At 36.3% G+C, this 20,991-nt stretch overlaps 1 protein-coding gene across 4 annotated transcripts in view; it reads right to left on the reverse strand.

The window, feature by feature from the left end:
• Window positions 1-20,991, reverse strand: part of KIAA0825 (KIAA0825 ortholog) — a 255,517-nt gene that overhangs the window by 16,035 nt on the left and 218,491 nt on the right. The window contains exons 20-21 of one of the 4 annotated variants that reach the window (XM_044445743.1): window positions 10,644-10,726; window positions 1,840-1,925 (exon numbers count right to left, since the gene is read on the reverse strand). The exons of the other annotated variants lie outside the window; for them this stretch is intronic. Coding sequence (XP_044301678.1) covers window positions 10,684-10,726 — 43 coding nt within the window. The 3' untranslated portion in view covers window positions 1,840-1,925; window positions 10,644-10,683. Of the gene's footprint in view, window positions 1-1,839; window positions 1,926-10,643; window positions 10,727-20,991 lie in introns of those variants that run through there. 4 annotated transcript variants of the gene reach the window in all.

Below are 20,991 nucleotides of genomic sequence, written 5' to 3' on the forward strand. Positions count from 1 at the left end.
GACCTTCTCAAACCCGCCTTGTGATTAATTAAACGGCCTGTCTTACATATTTTTCTCTCAGGTGTAGTAACCTTGTAAGACCTTACCATTAAGAACTGATAAATAAATGCTTGGTTAAGCACAAACAGCTTGATAGGCAGTGAAAAAGAGCAATGATCTTGGTTTTTATATAAGATATTCATACTGTCATTTCTCCTCAGAGGACCAAACAATACAAAACATAAATAAGTTCTTGGAATGCCAAACACAGTAAATTTAGACCTTTAGTTTAATTCAATATAGCTGAAACATCTGAAAAAGTGATAACACTGAAACTATAATTAGGGTGAACTATATTTAAATATCTACCTGTGTATGTTGCTTAACTTAAAACTAGAAAATCAATAAAGATATTGAGCAAAGCGTAAACCCTAAATACACATGTAAAGATTCAGTTACTGAACCCCTTAAAAACTGGACTTTTCTAGCGTTTCCACAGTATCATAAATAAAGCACAATTATCTCAAAGACAGGAGATTTCCCTTTAATGGAAGTATGACCAAAGATGAAAGCACTGACACATCTTGCATATGCAGTGCAATAATTTGTCTCTTTTAAACCATTGATAGATATTAAATAATAATGGCAAATGGCTCTTTTCTCTTTTTACGTGCATCATTTAAAACCATATTTTAAGGATCAGCATGAAATGGCTGAATGTTATAGTAATGTTAGATCTATTAATTACAATTATAGGTCACAATCCAGCGTAAGAGTTCATCCATAATATTACTAAAGAACGTGGAACAGAAGGGCAGAGGCAACAGGAGAGCAAGTCAGGAAAGAGCTAATAAAATGAAGGAAAACCTGTGGGAAAAAATGTTTCAGTGCCAATAATGACTATATGCTATTTGCAGAAAGGTGAGGAGGTGGAGAGATATGCAAATGCTGAGTAAGAATCAGGGTAGATAAAGGAAGTGAATATTGGCAACAGGCACTATCAATTACAGAAATGAAATAAATCAATGGGTGATGAAAAAACAGAGTTGAGGAAAGGAGGGGTATATGGCAAAGGCCAAAAAAAATACAAGAATAAAGGCCGGTCTGAACTAACAGGCTGCTGGGGCTTGCTTGCCACCACATATCATCAGAGCTGCTGTTATGTATTGTTCCTTGGTGGTGGTTGTTTTGGCAAGACTAGTCACTCAGGGCCAACAAGTTCTTTGTCTTGCTGAAAAGGCTGGCTTGGGGGAGTGAGCTTGTAGTAAGAACCAGTTTATCTTGACCTGCCTGGTAGAGGGTATGTGACTCCTCTAATGTAAAATAATTGTATGCTCACGTGTAGTACCATCCTTGTATATGGAGCTTTGCAGAGCAATGAGTAAAGCAAGTTATTCAGTGAAGTGAGGTACATGCACATAACCTTTCCTTTTAACAGATCATGTGTCAACATCTATGTTTGTGACAGGAGAAGTTTCTAGATTTGGTTTACAGCAGCTAAAGTGACAGGAACTTTCAGTGCACCACAGGATCTTTCATGCATCTCTCTGGATCATGGGTGATAGTTTAAAAACAACAAGCACATCTCTTTATCTCCTTCCTGAAAGCTCTTATCCTGCCAAGAGCTCCCCAGCGAGTGAGATGTATTTTTATATTTCACATAGTTTTCTTTTGAAACTATAAATCCTGTGACCTTGAATGAAGCACAAATTAATATTGTTCCAGTATGCTAATAAACATCTGAATTGAGCCATTTTTCTTGACTTCCCATAAGATGTTATGGTACTCACATGCAATAATTGAATCATTGACACAAACATCCAATTAATTTACTTCCTCTACCTCTTTTTGCTGCCCAAGATGCATGGGGGAGAAGTGTGCTCAGTCATAATCATGCTCCACAAAGGCTGGAAATGTTCCCTTTGAGCTTCCAATCATTAAGCTAGCTGAAGTAGAGACAAGCCCATTGACAAGTTAGAATGGCAATAATTTATTTTCTATTGATGGGTTGTGACAAATCGCATTGGAGCTGTGGCTGCTTACTGTGGGCTCCATGAAGAAAGGCTGTGATGGGCAGAGATGAAACCCTTCACAGCTCATTTAGTCCAAATGTAGCCACCTGGGTGGTGAATCAGTTCAACATAACATCCCAGGCATTCCTGCACAAAATTAGATCACTATCAGGCAAGCCATATAGGGGTTCCTTTAAAGCATTAATCTTAAAGGTTGAGCTGTCAAAATGCAGAATTCAAAATTTAAAAAGAAAAAGAATTAAAATGTAGTCTTGTCATATGTTAAAGAATGTAATTACCATATCTAATTAAAGAGACTAAATTTTAAAGATTAGTATTCTAAACTTTAAAGAACCAAAGTGAAGAAATCCTGCAGAAATCACTCTACAATTTATATAAATAATAATCCCTTCAGTTAACTTCAGTATTTCTATAAGCTTGAGCCCATTTCCTTACATTTAATTGATGAATCAAATTAAAAGTATGCTTACCAATTCATAGAATGCTGCAGATAGCACTAACAAACATTTATTTTAGCACAGGAACGTCTCTGATTTTCAGTTCTTAATTGTTTCAATGCTTTTAATGAGTGTGTGCATGTGTATATCTTAGTTCATACCTGAGAATGTTGTTGTATGTGCAATACTATGGCCTCCCAACATCATCTGAGAGACAATAGGCTTTTTTAGAATCTAAAGGCCAGACCCATACCCTAGCCCCTCAAAGCCAGCATGGAAAGAATTGGACTGGCTGTCCCCTACAAAAGGTCACAATTGAGCCTCAGAGGGAGTGAAAAGTGTGCATAATGGGGAGGAAGAAGAGGTTGGGATCATGGACTTTTGCTAAATGCAATTGGCACCCCAGCCTCCTTTCCTCCCCCTCCCTGAGAGTAAATCCAGATGGCCAAAATAACTGTCTAAATTATATGCAGGGTGTGAGGCATAGTGACAGTGGAGATCATTGCCACCACATATTGAATGTTATGCTTATAAGTATTCATATGCTTATGAACTTTGCATCCAGAGGCATATAAGCATCTGGTGTGCAGGGTGACATGGCTGCAACAAAGGAAAGTTTAATTATTACAATAAGATATGAACCAATCATACCACATTTTACATTGGTATTCAATTTTACCTTAAAAAACTTATGTGCTAATTAATGCCAAGGACTTTAATTTATTTAAAGTTTTTATATGCTGTACCATTACTAAAGGTCTCTGGACAGCTTACAAAAAAACAAAGAACAAAGCAAATCATAACAACAACAACACACTGCATCTGATAAATAACGATAAAGACAAGGATATAACCAATTAACTGTTAAAATATCAAGAAAATAAAAAGGTCTTTGCCTGACTCTGAAAAGAATAAAGCGACAGTGCCAGGTGAACCTCCCTGGAGAGCATGTTCCACAGTCGGGGCACCACCACTGAAAAGGCACTTCTCCGAGTAGCTATCCTCCTAATTTCCTTCAAAGAGGGCTCCTGAAGAAGCCCCTCTGCCTCCGATCTCAAGGGTGGGCTGGCACATAGGGGAGATTTTTATAAGTTTTATAAGTTTGATTTTCAATTGACTGCTAAGCAATTCCTATGGGCAGTCATTTGAAATAGCATGGTTAGCAGTTGGAATGTAGGATTAGGACTCAAGAGTTAACAGTTTCTAGACACCACTGAGGCAATATATATGGGCTTGATTTGTTAGTGGTATCTGTGATATAGTTAGGTTATGAGTTCTTATGCAATAGTAGCATATTTACCCTAATGGAACAGACACTTCTGGCAGCTCAAATTTCCCCTTGCATCTTAGGTCATCTGTACATCCTCCAAAACTACTTATATAAAAACACAGTATTTTTCTCCTTTTCTTTTTATAGGTCTTTTTTGGTTGGAATTTACCGCATACAGATGCACGTGCGTGTGCACACACACACCTGTTCCATATCCAACTGCTATCTTGGTCTGCAGTCCTCCAGATCCAGGACTGCTATCTTGTCTTATTGTCTACCTCTTGTAGTTGGGAACTCCTTCCAAATAGAAGTATAGTATAATGGTTATGTATTAGTATATTTACTAATAAATAAGCCCAACAATATATAGTATACAAATGAATTCTGGCAAACTTGTCCAATAAAGGAAGTTGGCTGCAATACAATAATGTTGCTTTAGGCTCATTTGATGTGAATTGCTGCAGGATGGTTAGTATTTAACAATATATGTATATAATCATTTGTCATCAGGTGCTCACCTCTATCAAATTGGCAAATCTCCAATGTTATGTAATTAATGTACTTGTGTACATACTTATTCTAGTTGTTCTAGATACACTGTTTACTAATACATAACATATATCTATTTTTATACAGCAGCATATTTCATAAAATTGTTTTCCTTCTAACAAAATGACTGAAAATGAACTGAAAACAATGTCATCTTTGATAAATATTTTAAAACGGTTATTTAACAAAAGTGCTTATTGTACTTTTATTTTCATTATATTGCCTTACAAGCCTAGAACAGCTCTCTTAGTGTTTCACCAACATGGCGTGGATGTGTTACTAGTATAGTTCTTTGGAGGATCTATACTTCCAGGGTTGAATCCAGATTTAAGCTGGATCAACTGTATTGGCAGAAATTGACTTCCTTGCACCCTGCTTTCCACAGAAGCCCTATCCAGCCCCATGAAAATGCTATACAAAGGGTCCAGAGACTGTGCTGAATAAGAAAAGCTATAGTGTCAGGCAGGAGAATCCCAAAAAATCACTTTGAGGAACATTTTGTAAGCAGAGCCCTTCTTCACAAAGGAGATTCTTCCTCTCACAAAAGGTAGCTAGATTCACGCCCCCACATTCCATATTGCCAAAATAGAGTTGATAGTATTAACCTCAAATTGGAGGCTATAGGAGGCTAGAAGTAGACCTGGTTTTTGAAAAGGAATTGCTAGGTAGCTCAGGCATCTGTCTTCAAGTTTTTGATAACTGCATGTGCTTCACTATTAATTAAGGCTGTGAAATAAAATGTATACATGATTGTGTGCCCTCACTGATAGAAGGTTCTTTTACTCAGTAGAATCTTCCATGAGTGGAAGGGGTGGCATAAGTTTGTTGATTCCCTCTTCTCTATAGCACTGTGATCTGCTAAGATCTTCAGTATGGAAGGCAGCATGAGAGACCACAGAAAAAATGAAAAATTCATGATTTCTACTGGATCAAAGATCCATCAGTAGAGGAGGCTCCATTTGATACAGCCGTTTATAAGCAGGAAATGAAGGGTATGGTGCTACATTTCACCTTGCTGAGAGTGAATTAGGTTTTACTTTTATTTTGTAAACTTACAAAAGGCCTTTCCAGGCCCATATATTGAAATTTATAATTAAATGGCTAGTTATAGCAGCCATGATCCAATGTTCCACACTGGAAAAAAAATCTGTGGATTTATTGGGATTTGAGGTCCAAGTCAATAGAATATATCCACTTAGGCCTTTAGGAAAAGGTAATTGCCCTCTGTGTTTACAATTACTTAATTACTTTACTTTGCCAAAAATAAAGGTCATAATAATCTTGAGGTTGAATTAAGTTTCAGGACTAGTTTGCAAGTTGTATACACTAAGTATGTTCCATTTAGCACATTTAATAGATGTAAAAGCTCACAAGTGATGATATAAAGGATAATTTACGCTTGCAATGCATTTTTGTCCAATTAATAGATTGCCTGTGTGTTGCATATTTTGCATGACAAAAGAGCAGAATATTAAACTGCCATTCATAATGAAAATGCACTTTGCAAATTAGAAGTGCCGAAACAGAAATTTTTCACCCTGTTTAGGAAATAAACAGTCCTTAACCAATTAAACTGCATTGTAATAATTCTATGATTTATTGCAAGTTGTTTAACTTTCAAAACTCGGCTAACCCATATTAAGGTCACAATCCATCATGTCTTGCTTGGAAAGCCAGCAAATAATGGCTGTTGTATTAGCTGCTTTTGATGATAGTATGAAAGAAGTATTAGCACTTGTCAACAAAACTGCTTACAACATAACATTAGCATGCATGGGCTGCTGTACCTATTTATTATTCTGGCAGCTTCACACATATTGTTACAAGCTTATAAAACATTTTGTCGGGTGGAAACCAAATGTACACTGTTTGATTTTCTGATAGACTGGCAGCATAAATGTCTGGGCTGACTTAGTTTAGTTTAAGTGTAAATAGAGACACAAATTCTTCAACCTGTTCTCTTATTGATACTGAAAAGTGCTGAATTATTCAGCATCCAACTCTTCTGTTTGTGTCTATCACAGTTATCAATTACCCATCACTCTGCTTGTCAAAACAGAATGGATTAATCTGGCTGAAAACAAGACAAATAAATGGATACTATAACAGGGGTACAGGGTTGCCAAACTGTCAAAGGGAAATCCAGGCAATGATATTTGCCATCAAAAGTGGGTATCTGGCTTAAGTGAGCAAATGATTCTCCTTTACGAGCCAAGAATGCACTTAGCTTACCGTTAAGTAAATTAATCTGCCTACTTGGACTACTAATGCATTGACAATACTGATAAAATAATGTCACTGTAAGTTTTAGTTCTGTTGTTCAGATATCTTCTTGCTTTTACCTAGGTTATGTGTTGTAAGTAATACAATTCATAAGACTTAATGTTATCTGTATAAAACTGAGATTACATGGGCCATATTATGGGTTTCTAATGACAGAATTAAAAACACTTCTTTGTATAGAAGGGAAAGTGGAATCCATCCAATCCAGTCATGGTTCCCACTCCTAATCTCTATCTCAAAAGGCTTACTTGGTGCCTTCTTTGAAACTATCTATTACTCTGGAAACACTCAGAAGCTAAAGCATCTCATTTTGATTCCCTAATAAGAAAAACCAGTAATGTTACTATTAACTGGGCAAAGATATCAAATGAGTTTAGTTTTGAATTAATATATGGATTTTCTTTTACCAATATAGGTAAATACCAACACCAATATTGTATCAGAGAAGACTGCCAGAACTTTATGAAGTCATAATCTTCCCTGAATCCATGAAAGACTCAAAAGTCAAGAGTCACTACAAATCAACTGATTATAGAAATATAGAAACAGAACGAATCAGAAGGAGCCTCCTGGGCCATGTAGTCTGACCCCTGGCCCCAGCCAGCTCTGCTCATGACAGCTACCATGTGCATGTCCAGCCTTTCCTTGAACACCCTCACCAATGATTCTTAACACTTTCACTTGGATGCTATTATTCCGCAACATCAGTATTCTCTACAATTGTCAAAAGAAGCTTCTTTTGAACACCAGTGTGTTAAAAATTAAATCCATTCATTCGGATTACATAATATTCTAAATTGCATGATGTTGGTGGCATCATCATCATCATCATCATCATCATCATCAAAATACTTTGTATGCACAGAATTTCTAATTCAACTATTATTGAAACATGATAGTCACCAAAACACTGGATAAAAAAAAAAAAGGGAAAAGGCTCTTCTTGGATGCATTGTTTTGCTGTGGCATTCTTAGTTTTAAATCTCCTTTTTGTTTGCTTGTTCTTGCTTTGTACTGTACTTATTATATGAAAACCTCCTTCTGAAATCTTTGGAAAAGGTGGGATATACTTCTACCACCACTAATAAAAATAACAATAAGCAATACCTAACATATCTTACCACTAAAAATCAACTGCAGAGCATAATGCCAACTCCAGGTTTTTGAGGGCCGTGGGCAAGGTGTCCTTAACGAACTCCTATTACTGTCACTCTTCCTTCTCACCACCATTGTCACCAGCCACTGCTACTCTCACTCCTCCTCACTGCAATCACTTGTTTGTCTGACAGGCAGAGAGGCAGTGAGCAAGCAGGCAATGGCATCAACTGCTTCACCTTCTCATCGTCACCATGCTTTGGGCCAAAGCAAGAGGAATCCGAATGGACAGGCTGCAATTATGAAGAAGGAGAAGCAACTCCAGTGGACTCTTGTTAATAGACCCTTGCTAGGGTGTGAGTCCTTAGCAAGTGTCAGACCATTCCTATACTATATGCTGGCCCTATAGGAATAAATATCACTAATACCCTAACATTATAAAGATATACGTTTAGCTGCAGCAATGGAAACACTAGCACAACAGCTATAGCAACTTCTTAAGTTCAACTGCCTAAGATGATTCATCTAGTCTTTTGTATTTACCGCCTTCCTTGAGAGATTATGATTATATTGTTTTAGTATTTTAATGTACAATGTTTAATGGTAATCATATTTCTGCACATCTGGAACCCACAAGGTTTAAGAATGTTCAAAGAAACAAAACAAAACATAATCAAAATTCTATGATTTCTAGCCACTGTCCTTGAAATCCTTACTTGGAAGTAGCTTTCATTGGACCCAGTTGGAGTTCTTTCTGCATAGAATTGGATGGCTGGTTACCTTCAAATGCAACTGCTCAATAGATCATAAGAATCACTTCTTAATACTAGCTTCTGTCAGGTTTTTCTTTTTTCTATTTATTTAATTCAGTTCTGCTTTTTTAAAAAAATATTCTATATTACAGGTTTATCAGAGCCATAATACTCCTGTTCCTTAAACAGCCGATAAAGCAGGTGATACCGCTGATCTCCATGTTTTGAAGAGTTTGTTTTCCTGATTTTTGTAGATCAGGCTTTTATTGGAGGCATAGGAATAGCTCACACCTTTATTTCTAGTCAATTAGCAAATATAAAGACATTTTTAAACTAAGACTGAAATTCTACACATATTTATTTAGAAGGAAGTTTAGGAGTAATATCAAAGAAATATATTTTAAAGAAATTAATTGATTGGTTTGTGAGGCATAATTTTAAATTACTTGCATTCTCCATGGCCACCTTGCCCACAATGCTTTGCTTCCAACCCAATTTAAAGCACAACTTCATTGAAAGTAATTTATATTCTATGATTGTTCATTAAATTAAAATTTGCCATATGTCATGGAAAAATACTATCAGATCTGACTGGCGGAAGCTCTTTCCCAACCAAAGACTCTATCTTGCTATCTAAATCCTTTACCTAGCAATATATAATGTTAATCCAGAGGCCACACACACATGCTCTACCACATTGTTCATCAAATGTATTGATCAAATGTAATGATCATTGTTGATCCTCCAGGTAGTCTGAGCTGTAGCACCCATAATCCCTGACCATTGACCATGCTGCCTGGGCCTTATATGATAGAGCACATATGCCACAGAAGAAGGCTCCTGGATCACTGTTGGGTTGCAACAACACCACTGCACCATGCAAATATATGGGGAAAAAGTGGACCCCAAATGCTTGTTTCAGTTAAACCTTGGTTTGAAAAAGTGGAAGACTACACAATTAAATTCCTCCTCTTGAGCAGTAATGGCATCTTAGAAAACAGTATCTCCTTTCTCTAACTTCTGGAAATCATCAATGTTCTTAAAATTATCCAATAACTTACATGAAATAACAGGGTGTTGCATGTCAAATACAAGTAGACAGTCCTGAATTCTTACCAAGACAGCAATTCTATTAGTTATAATTCAAATGTAGCACACTCCATTTTCCAGTATGATCTTAAACAAACAATATACTGCAGTTAAGGCAGACTTCTTCATTTTACAGTAATTTATTGGTGCAATCATCCTCTTGACTTGATGAGCAATTATTTAAATTGATCCCAAGATTCAAATATTTGCTTAAGAGACATTGATTTTGATCACTGTAGCTGTTTCAATAAACTATTTATACTGTTCTTTATTTTGACTTCTACTGAATTTCTACAGGTAGAGAAAAGAAAATGTTTGACAGTTTTGTATCCATGTAAGTTTAGCAAAACATATCAAAAGTAATCCTAGCAGTTTACACATTCCTTTGTAAATGATTTACTTTGTTTTCAAACTTCTGCTTATTGTGTTCCAGTAGCACTGGTATAATAGTTAGGCATCACTACAATGAGAGACTTGATGACTAAATTCTGAATCTGAAAATTATAGGGAAAATCACATATACAGCTAAATTTGTGTTAAATAGCTGCATGAAGTAAGCAAATACTTGTTCTCACCATCTTGCACTGCCCAGGCATACAGCCACTCTAATTCAGACAGCTACTTTAACTGCCAGATGGGGACACCCTTTGTGCAGGGGAATTCTTGAATGGCACAGAAAATGAATTTCAGTAATGTTCACACTTACACTTGTTTACACATTCTGGTTTGCTTCCTCTAGGAAATCTTAGAGAAAAATGCAAATGAGGCAAGTTCATGCACTGTTATAGCATACCTTACATCACTCTAACAAGTTGGAAGATATTTACTTCACATCCATGTACAGATATCTAGGCTTCAGTGCTCTTTCACAAAATGCTACTTTATTCATGAAAAATATTTTCAAGTTATTCAACCTCAAATGTGATAGAGTTCCAGATTCCTTAAGAAATAATATATGTTTCATAGTATTTTGATATTTTGACTTCAGAACATAGATGGCTGTGACAGTGCACCAAATTACACACTTTTGTATAACCAATGCTTTGGATTTAGTTCAAGCCATGTTACGTCTTACCAGTAAAAACTGGTTCTGTACATGGGCACCAATATAGCTGTCTCTGGGATGGCCAAAGTGGATTTTGGATTGTGAATATACCAGTAATTCCTTGATCCTTCTTCATCCTTCTCATGCAGCTCTATCTTTGATGGGTACTTCTATACTGATGTGGAAAGTAGTATCTTTTAAAAGGTAAATAAATGAACAATAAATATTTGCACAATTTGAAGCCATATTATTGCTGTAATTCCTGCAGAAATATTATATTTGTAAACTGCTAGATGTAATGGGTCTTAAACTTGAACATTTCTTACTAAAAAAGTCAAAAATTATTTTAATATCACGCACATATTGAGTTCAGAGGTACTAAACTAGTGACTCATTTTTTATCTTCTGACCAAAGTAATAGCTTCGTATTTCTTCAGTACAGCAAGACTGGTCAAATGACACCCACATTCTTCCCTCTTGTAATGGCAGATGAAAGCATCCGCCTGCGACCACCTCCCATCTTTGTTTCAAAGCATGTCTGGAAGTTCCATGTGTCTAAAGCAAGTATACGAATGAGGGCAGTTGCTGCTGGAGAGGCCATAGAATTTTTTGTAATCTGGCTTATCTTTCTCCATTTTTCCCTGTCCACTGGAATGCCCTCTTACAGACCTCTCTGAAGTTGTCCAGAATCGCATTTGTGATTTTGCAAAGCAGTCAGCATGGTTCTTCCCATAGCAGTTGTGAGAGGATTGGATGCTGCATTTCCCTTCTGAGTGTCATATAGCTCAATCCAGACAAGACAGAGGTCCTGTTGGTTGGCGGATCGGGCTTCGGAGAGGGTGAAGTGACCCTTGCCCTGAACGGGGTTGCACTCCCTCCTAGGGACAAGGTCCGCAGCTTGGGAGTGCTCCTCGACCCAGAGCTCTCACTGGAAGCTCAGGTAACAGCAGTGGCGAGGAGCGCTTTCCTCCAGCTTCGGCTGATTCATCAGCTGCGCCCCTACCTAGAGAACGACTGCCTGGCGACAGTGACACATGCACTGGTGACTTCCCGTCTTGACTTCTGTAACGCGCTCTACGTGGGGCTACCCTTGAAGACGGTCCGGATACTTCAGTTGGTTCAAAATAGAGCTGCCAGGCTGTTGACGGGGACTGGGCGTTATGGTCACATGACTCCAGTTCTCCGTCAGCTTCACTGGCTTCCCATTGAAGTCCGGGCCCAATTCAAGGTGTTGGTAATGACCTATAAAGCCCTAAACGGCTTGGGTCCTGGTTACCTGAAGGAGCGCTTACGTCCATATATGCCCAGCCGCCCCTTGAGATCAGCGGGAGAGGCCCTTCTCCGGGAACCCTCCGGGAAGGAAATTAGGAGGGTGGCTACTCGGAGGAGGGCTTTCTCTGCGGTGGCGCCCAACTTATGGAACACGCTCCCCAGAGAGGTCCGCCTGGCGCCGAAAAGCAAATAATGACGCAAAAAAAACCTTTTTATTTAAGCGGTATTTTAACTGTTAGTATTAACTGATTTTATCTGGCCAGGGTGGCTTATTTTATATTGTATTTTTTTATTTTTAATGTTTATATTAATTTATTGTTGTAAGCCGCCCCGAGGCTTCGGAGAATGGGGCGGCATAAAAATGTTTTAATAAATAAAATAAATAAAATATAGCAGTGTCACCAGTTTCCACAGGGGAACTATGAAGAATCCTATGGTCCTGGGATGCTCAACCAGGACCACAAGACTTTTCTTCCTGCAACTGATTTGTACATTGTAGCAGAGTAATAATATATAAAAAGTAGAAAGCACAATAAACATTTAATGTTAGATTTTTATAGGCTATTAGTTCCCTCTCTTCCTTTCTTATTTTTCAAGATAAACTTTACTCAATATTGTTTCTGAATTTTCACTGGAATATTTTCAAAGACAAATAGAAATCTAGGTAGGATATCCTCTTCATTGATGCTATCCTACTTAACCATAAAATGCCACATTTAGCCCATCTACCTAATGCTCATGGAAAATACTCTGTTTAGTTACTTAATTGGAAGGGTCAAAATCAACTTTCTTCCCTTCTGATGTGAGTCTTCTGACATGTATTCAGAATAGATATCTGCCACAAGCAATATTACTCTGCCATTGATCTACAAGTAGATTGTTTCTTACATCCTTCAAAATTAAGTAGATTAACCTTATATTCTATAAACTGACCAGGTGTATTCAGTCTGCCACATTGCATATGCTGTATTAATTCAATAACTGTTCTCAACAGTAATGGAATCTGATTTTGTGCCTACCACTGAAAGCAAATAAATAATCTTAAAATGTATACAATTCATTCTCTTCTGCTTTCACAGTGATCTCTCTTATTTTAATATTGGATATTCTACACCTATTGTCAAATAACTCAGTGTGTAATGTTCTGTTTATTTGTAACTATGGGGGTTACTTGAACCTTCAGTTTTGTTTAGCTCTGTCCCAACTATTCATCAAACATAACTTGCTCATTTTTTATTTCCTCTATATTTTTCACTCCCAGAATAATTCCTCCTCTTTTTTCATATTTATGTTCCAAATCTGTTAATACTACTATTTCATTCTAATTCCTTTAATTTATTGGACAATCATATTTACAACACTTTATATTTTAAAATTAAATTCCTAATATGGGATAGCAATTTTTAAAAATATACTCTATTTTCAATCCAACCCTACTGATATCTGTAAAAAAGAGAAGATTTTGTTTAAAAATCCTAATTGTACTACTTTGAATTTATCCAAGTCTTTATTTAAAACATATATTAGCAGTTATTTACTTAAATGCAATATTCAATTTGGTGTGGTGGTGCAGTGGGAGGCTGATGGCCAGTGATAAGTTACCTGGAGTCTAACCCTAAACCTCAAAATGTGTTTACAGCTAGGAGTAAAAGTCATGTTTGTCCTATATATTTCATGCCAGAATCTGAATTGAAAGCCTGAGGTTATTTTTTGGAAAACCCTGAGAAATAGTTTGTTTCTCCACAGATGTGCACGCCACTTTTCTTCTATCAGGGTAGTCAAGGTGACATGCAATTAATTTCTAGCCCCTATGAGAAACTGACTAGATACAGACCTGCTTTGCTTCAGCACATTTCAGCATGCCTTCACAACGTGCTCTGAGCATGTTATTAAATTTATTTTTCTTTATCAACCCACTTGGAACACCTCTAGTATGTATGAATAAAGAATAAAGTGTTTCCCTCTCATTTGAGCATGGAACACTGAATATGATTATAGTTCAAAATCATTATCTCCTGATATTGATCCCAGATCTTCTGAATAGGATACAATTTGAGTGATATGGGACATACAATCTAAGCTGTATCAGAGTAGAAAACCTTCTACATCTTTTGCGGATACTTTAAATAGAGGTGGGTGAGAATTTTGATGGGCTTACTTTTTTGTAAAAGTTTACCAAAATTTGCAACTTATTCCATAAATGAAAGAACTTGTAATTCGGAGAAAAAAATGAGTAATATGAGGAAAAGCAACACTGACAGATTTGTCTATTCAGGGTTTTGTGTGCCTAGTTTTTAATAGTTCGAATTCCTGTGAATTCCATTATTTTTCTGGTACTGAATTAGAGTGGCCACCTCTTTTTCGGTGTCTCATCTTTAACAGCTGTATACCAGGCAGATACAAGACAGTCCTTTTCATGTTAGGATCAGCTGTAGATATGGAATTTAACTGGCACAGTTGAGTAGGAATTTTGTTTCCATTCGTATTTTTATAAGAAGTTACTAAAATTTGGCAGTATCCAGTGAAATCCAGCTGTAAACATTAGCAGGGACAACTGCTAGTATAATGGAAAAGCAGCACTTGCTAGTGCAACCCAAGAGGCTACCAGAAACTACCACTGCTGAAATGGGACAAGTCAACAAAGCTCTCCTCTGTTTATTTTATTTTATTTTTTTAAGATGAGGTTGGATGGGCTGTAGAGGAAGCTGCATTCACAACTACCATCTTTATTTTCCCAAGACCCTCTAGGTAAACCCATGGAGGCCCAAAGGCACTTTGGGGAAATCAAGATTTTGGGGAAATCAAGCTGTGACCACAGATTTGCTCTGCAGAAAACTAAATTCTTCCCAAGTTAAAAGAAAATGAGAAAGAATATGTGCCACTTCCTGGTAAAGGGGAGGGGAATCAAGCATGACAGGGGAGAGAAAAGAATGCAGGCAGAGTTTCAAAGCTGGAAAAGGAGACAAACCTGGGTAGGGAGGAGCACATAGAATTATTGTGTGTGGAAGGGAGTTCAGAAGGTATGCCTCAAGCATCTCTCCTTATTAATAACAATAACAGTAATAAACAACTAAAAATTTGCTGCCCTTTATCATGCTCAGTATCAAGTTACTAAGGAAGCTACCTCACTCTAGCTCACTTTAATGGGTAAGGCTGGCTGTGAGATATCACAGATGGTAATGCTTCACTTTTCAGCCTACAGTGTTGAAGACTTACTGCACTTTACTCTTTTTTGCATAGTAGTCAATATCATAGAGTTAGAGGACAACCATTGAGTATGTATTGCTAATCCAGAAACCTTATGACAGAAGATACACATTTTAATCTTTTTTTTCCTTTCTAATTGGACAGCCAGAAAGTTCTACTCATGAGATTTTGATAAAGATAATGCTTCCTAAGATTCTTGAGGAAAAAATGGATTCTTTCCTCATTCATTCATAGCTTTTATAAGTACCACTACTATATTTGTCTGTAGTACCTTATATCACATAAATATTCTGCTAGCTTTCTTGAAAAGTAAAACAATTCTTATAGACTTTCTCTCAAGATTTTAAAATATTAAATATATCGTCAGTACAAACATCTGATCTATCCATGCCAAAGATATGTAGCATTCTCTGCATGGAAGAGTGTGCATTGCCTAGTTGATTGAACAGCTTACTCAGGCAGTCCCTAATTTATACAAGCAGTCCCCAAGTTATGAATGTCCAAGTTATGAACAACCCATACTTTTGAACTAACTGCCATAAAGCCTATTAATTTAAAAAATTACTGTGTAAAATCATCATCGCCATAGAGAGGGAGGGAGTGAAAGGGGAGCGAGGGAAGCCTCCAAAGCATGCCTTCCTGCCTCTCCCATCCAGACAGGGAACTCCCTCCAGCATTTCCTACAAAGAGGAAGCACTGGTGAGTTTAGTCTGGAGATATCCAGAGATATTTGTAGTTTTTCCACTTTCATGGGGGTTCTGTACCCTGCAAAGGGGGTGGATGGATGGCTATATGTGATCTGACTTGCACACAAATTTGACTTATTTCCATTTTCTCTGGAACAGAACTCATTTGTAGCCTGCGGACTACCTGTGTCAGTGGTGTGAACTGCAGATGGAACTGCTGCCAACCCAGCTAGATCTACCAGAAGAGCTGGCGGAATCTGGGTGGGTGGAAAGGAGTGGGGTAACTTGAGAATTCTTCTATGGTTAGGACTGTAATTCAAACTCATTAAGAATTCACGGACCTTATGATGTTAACCTTCTCTCTGAGGTGAGCGTTATCATCCCAAAAGCACGTAGCCCAAGCTAAATTTTACAGCATGTCTAGAAGACTCTTCTCTCTCTCCTACAACCCTAGTAAAGCAGGCAGCCCAGACAGTATTGTCCAGACAGATTTTTCATGTAATTGTCAAAGACTGTATCTTTGTATTTGATTTCCATCTGATCCCACTGTTTACATCTTTTTTCTGTCTACACCAATGTGCCCACTGAGAATAACTCTTCATGATCTGATGAAATGGACAAGTAACCTGCAAAATACATTCAACCCCCCATGCATTAATAATTCTCTGATAAATAATTACTAGTTCAGAGTTATCTCAGCTGCTTTTCTTTAAGTGCTAGAGTTTTCAATATTTGGAAAAATACAACAATGAAAGTATGTAAACTTTATTATATAATATGAATTACCTTACTTTAATTAAATACAAAAAGTAAAAGGGTAAAAATGCTTCTTACAACTAGCCTTTTCTCACCATTATTTAACTGAAAGTTAACTTGCAGTTTTAGCAATACACAGAGCTTTACCAATTCTTCCCTTTCCTTTTTAAATTGTTCTCTTGTTTGGGGGTGAGCTTTGACATCACAGCCCTAAATACATGACCCGGGAATATCTCAGCATATAGCAAATGAATAATATATGTTAATTATTTTAGTGGAATGTATTTTAAAACAGTGTGCTTAGGACTGAAGTATTGCAGTTACACTTTCCATTGAGCTGCTTTAAATTGCTACAATCTGACATCTTCATGACAGAATCCAGATTTCTATCCACCAAGCAAGTTCAACTTCACACTCAGGAAATTTATTTCCCTGTGTTCAAGCAAAACAAATCATAAAAATACTGACTCAGTGCATTCTAGATTCAGGATGAGATATGCAATGCAAGCTAAACAGGAGAGAATTTGCAATTTAAAATATAATTTGTCATAATGAAAATGTAAAGCAGTAGTTCTGTTTTATTTGGCATGGCAGGTTAGGATTCCCTGTGAAGCTATATTGAAGCAAAGAATAGATTAATAATTTAATTTGGTTCAGAACTATACAAGTGGGGCACCACAAGCTTTTATTCTGTAACCAGCTGCTGACCCTAATATGGATCAACCAATTAGACATCTCTATTTAATTGTTGAGTGGCCTATCTAACACTCACTAGGAATTTTCATTTTATGCAACATACAAAAGTCTAAAAGAAATAAATTTATCTCCCTGGTGAAGATGGCTGATTTGATAGAAATTCATACAAGGGTTCAGCAAACAAACAAACAAAAATTAAAAAATGAAAGATTATTTTAAGCTGTGTTTGGCAAAAGACATCTTAATATAATGAGCCTTTTTTCGATCTCTCTTGGCAGAGCTTCAGCCCTCTCAGATAACCCCACACAAAGCAAATACCATTCGTCTGAAGTTACATTTGCTCCTTGTTATCACAACTTATGCCACTTAATTCATTATTCAACGAATTCACTTTCTTGTTTATTAGATGCAAGGTAGCTGCTCTTCCCTAAAGGCCATGTATGCAAAAGACTGCTTGTAATCCTGTCACTTCAAACCTCTCTAGACTTTTACATTGCTTCAGGAATTAGGAAGAAAGAAGCAAACAATTTAGATTTATTCATGCTGATATTAAATTTGTATATGATAAAGGAAATGAAAGAAATGTTACTCAGAAAACCTAAAATGGTTGATACAGATCAGTAAAATATGTTACTCCATCTCTTTGTGAAAGTTACCAAATTCATTTCTGCTCCCTAAAAGACACAACAGAGTCTATTGTTTTCAACAGACAGGATAAAAAGTATTTGTTTCTCATACTGATGCTTTCAGAAAGTTATCCAATCAAATCTTTCATGTATTCACAAGAGCAGAATAATCTGCTCAAGTGCCACAAGACTGATTGATTTCAAAATGCCCTGTATATAAAATTATAGAATATTTGAATATTAATGTCACAACATTATCAATTTGAAAAAGGATTTAAATACAAGTTGCCGCTACCTATCAGAGTATGTGTTTTCTACTTTTTATATCAAACAGATATAAAAACCCTAGTTCACATTATGAGTGCAATACAACAATAAAAGTATCATAGCACTTTATTTGTTATGCTATAAAGAGTCACAGGTCTTTCAAATTGATTCTGTAACCTTATGCTGTGAAGATCATTAAAATGCAAATGAATTACTGAATCAAATACATTTTCAGAACACTTTTAGGACAATTAACATTGTATAAAATTATCTATAGCATTATACACATTTCTTTTACATAAAAAACAAAAGGTTACAAAATCACAAAGTAGTAGTAGTAGGAATAGGAAACTATATATTTTAACCCTCTATGATTGACTTGAATTGTCATTTGCTTTATAGCATCTTATTGGATTATGTCCAGACACCTAATATGTCACACTCTGTTTATTAAGTTGCTAAATAACTCCTTTGCAGATTTGCTTAATTTGATTGTATGAAGTTATGCAATCCTGAGATGTGTCACACTGCAGTATTCACTAAAGATAACAGCAATAATTTCCATGTTATTAATGTGTATTATGAATTAGCAGTTCAGTGTTATTCCACCATCAAAATTCCCAGAACAGTGAAAAGCCCCAAAGCAAGGGCAATTGTGTAAAAGGACAATTTACCAAACACCTCTTTGTTAATAGGAAAACTTTAAAGCCTGTTAATTTATGATAATAATCTTGTGGCTATGAACATAAGCATGGCAAATGTTTTAAGGATCTCTAAATAAAGCTTTAGATTGCAGGTCTGCTTCAAAAATGTATTAATTGTAACAATTGCTAAAATCCTTAAACATAAGAAGCATAACGAAAATTCTGATTAATGAACTACATCTCCTGAATAATTAACCCTTCTTCAATGGCTGCATTCAGATTTCAAGGAGGCCTGCTGTTCATACATGACATATAGGAAAATATCAGACTCATTAAATACAATATAAAGTCAATTCTCTTCTGCCGCTACAGTTACATGTGACTTGTCACCAATCAGGCTGTTCAGGATTTAAGAAAGCTTAAATATATTTACAGATGAAAATTCTAACTATTATTTAACCCTCATTTATTAATGATACACAACTTTATTGTTATTGTCTGGATATATACCATTATTCTTTATTGTACAACTCTTCACTTTTTGCACTTGGGAAATTTTAAAAGTCACCCAGTGATTTTTATAGCATAACAGTATGCTAGATAAAGATATTTAAGCTGTCAGTATAAACTGCTTCTGTTTTCATTTTGCATTTAATTTCAATGCCAGACTCAAGGCATAAATTTTTCATCACCTGCAATGCTATGAATAAAAGATTAAAAAAAGATCTCAGAAGAAATTCTAACACATGCGGTGCATGCAGCACATTGTGCAGACACAGTGCGCATAACTAGATGTTTAATTTCCATCATTTTTCCCTAAGTCAGGAACATTATTATTTGGGTTAATACATCATGCAGTTAATTTCCAGTACTTCAGCTCTACTAAATTTCAGTTTGCTTGTTTCTGAACAAATAAATATATTAAGAGGTCTTAGACTCTGAAACAGACACAGAATCTGAAACAGACACATTTATATACTTTAGAACATTGTAATTTTCTTAGCATAACAATGCCTTGTGTGATTGAATTATACTAATGATAATATTGCAATCTCACATTCTTTTCTCTTTATTTTATGATGTAGCAGATAAATCTATTTCCATTTACGTTCAAGGAAATAAAGATTACTTAAACATTTCGAAGTTAATTTTAACTCCTCATTAAGACTCACATCATGTTTTAAGCCAAAGTATGTGATAACTCCCAGGAGGTGAACTTAGAAGTTCATTCTTAAGGCATTTTTTTATTTAGCACTTAAGAGCTCTTTCTGTAGTGTTATACATTTTCATTTTTTAAAACTTTATTAGCACTCATAGGTCTACTCATAAAAGTCACTATTTCTTCTCAATCAATGCAGTTAGAAAAAGCAAAGTATTCGAGGAAGTTCTTTTTCATCAGTTATAAACAACAAATTTTACTATTTTTTTCTTTTTGGAAAATAGTTAAAATTCATAGTATGACACCCACAGAGTAATGAACTCTTAGGTACAGTGGAAAATTTAGTTCATTTAAGAAAAACAATTGTTTGCATATTGTCATCCTATAGTAAGTCCTCCAGTAATGATATGTGTCACTTATTTAAATGATTTCCCCCCAAGTTATGTGAGGCCCAACTATTAGGAAAAAAATGCCTTCATCTACTTGCAACAGCTGGCATGTGACCCGCAATGGCATTCCCAAGGGTAAATGTAAACCTTGGGGCATAGAAAAGGGAAGTTGTACATCTATGCATTACTGAAATGGGAGACTTAAGTTATCCTTCTTGACTTAGTGGTTATGAGTAGTTATGCATTATGAGTAGCTAAAAGTATGCATAACTTGCTTTGGAAGCATACATGAGAGGTACGCAATTGGTTTCCTCCTGCCAGCAGTGCCTGTATCTGTGTAGATGAGGAGGGGAATGACACAGGTTCTAGAGGAATATATATATTTAATTTATTGTATTTATATCCCAACTTTTTTCCTTTGAAGGAACTCAACCATCTTCCTATCAATCTTATACTCTCAACAACAACCCTGTGAGATAGGTTGGGCTGAGAGTCCATAATTGGCCCAAAGTCACCCAGTAAACTCCATGGCTGAGTGGAGCCTAAATCCTAGATCTCCTGTGTCCCATTCTCTTAACTAATATAGCACACTGGCTTAATACACTGACACCACACCTGCACTGTGAGCAGATCACTTATCACTGTTAGTAGTGTGTTCTAATGACAGTGTCGGAAGACTTCTGTTCAAGCTTGCTCAGTCATGAAACTCACCTTGAGCTCCTGAACTGTCCTCTAGCCTAATATACCTTACAGGGTA

Source organism: Varanus komodoensis, unplaced genomic scaffold (genome assembly GCF_004798865.1).
Source record: "Varanus komodoensis strain SLA01 unplaced genomic scaffold, ASM479886v1 scaffold5, whole genome shotgun sequence".
NCBI lineage: Eukaryota > Metazoa > Chordata > Lepidosauria > Squamata > Varanidae > Varanus > Varanus komodoensis.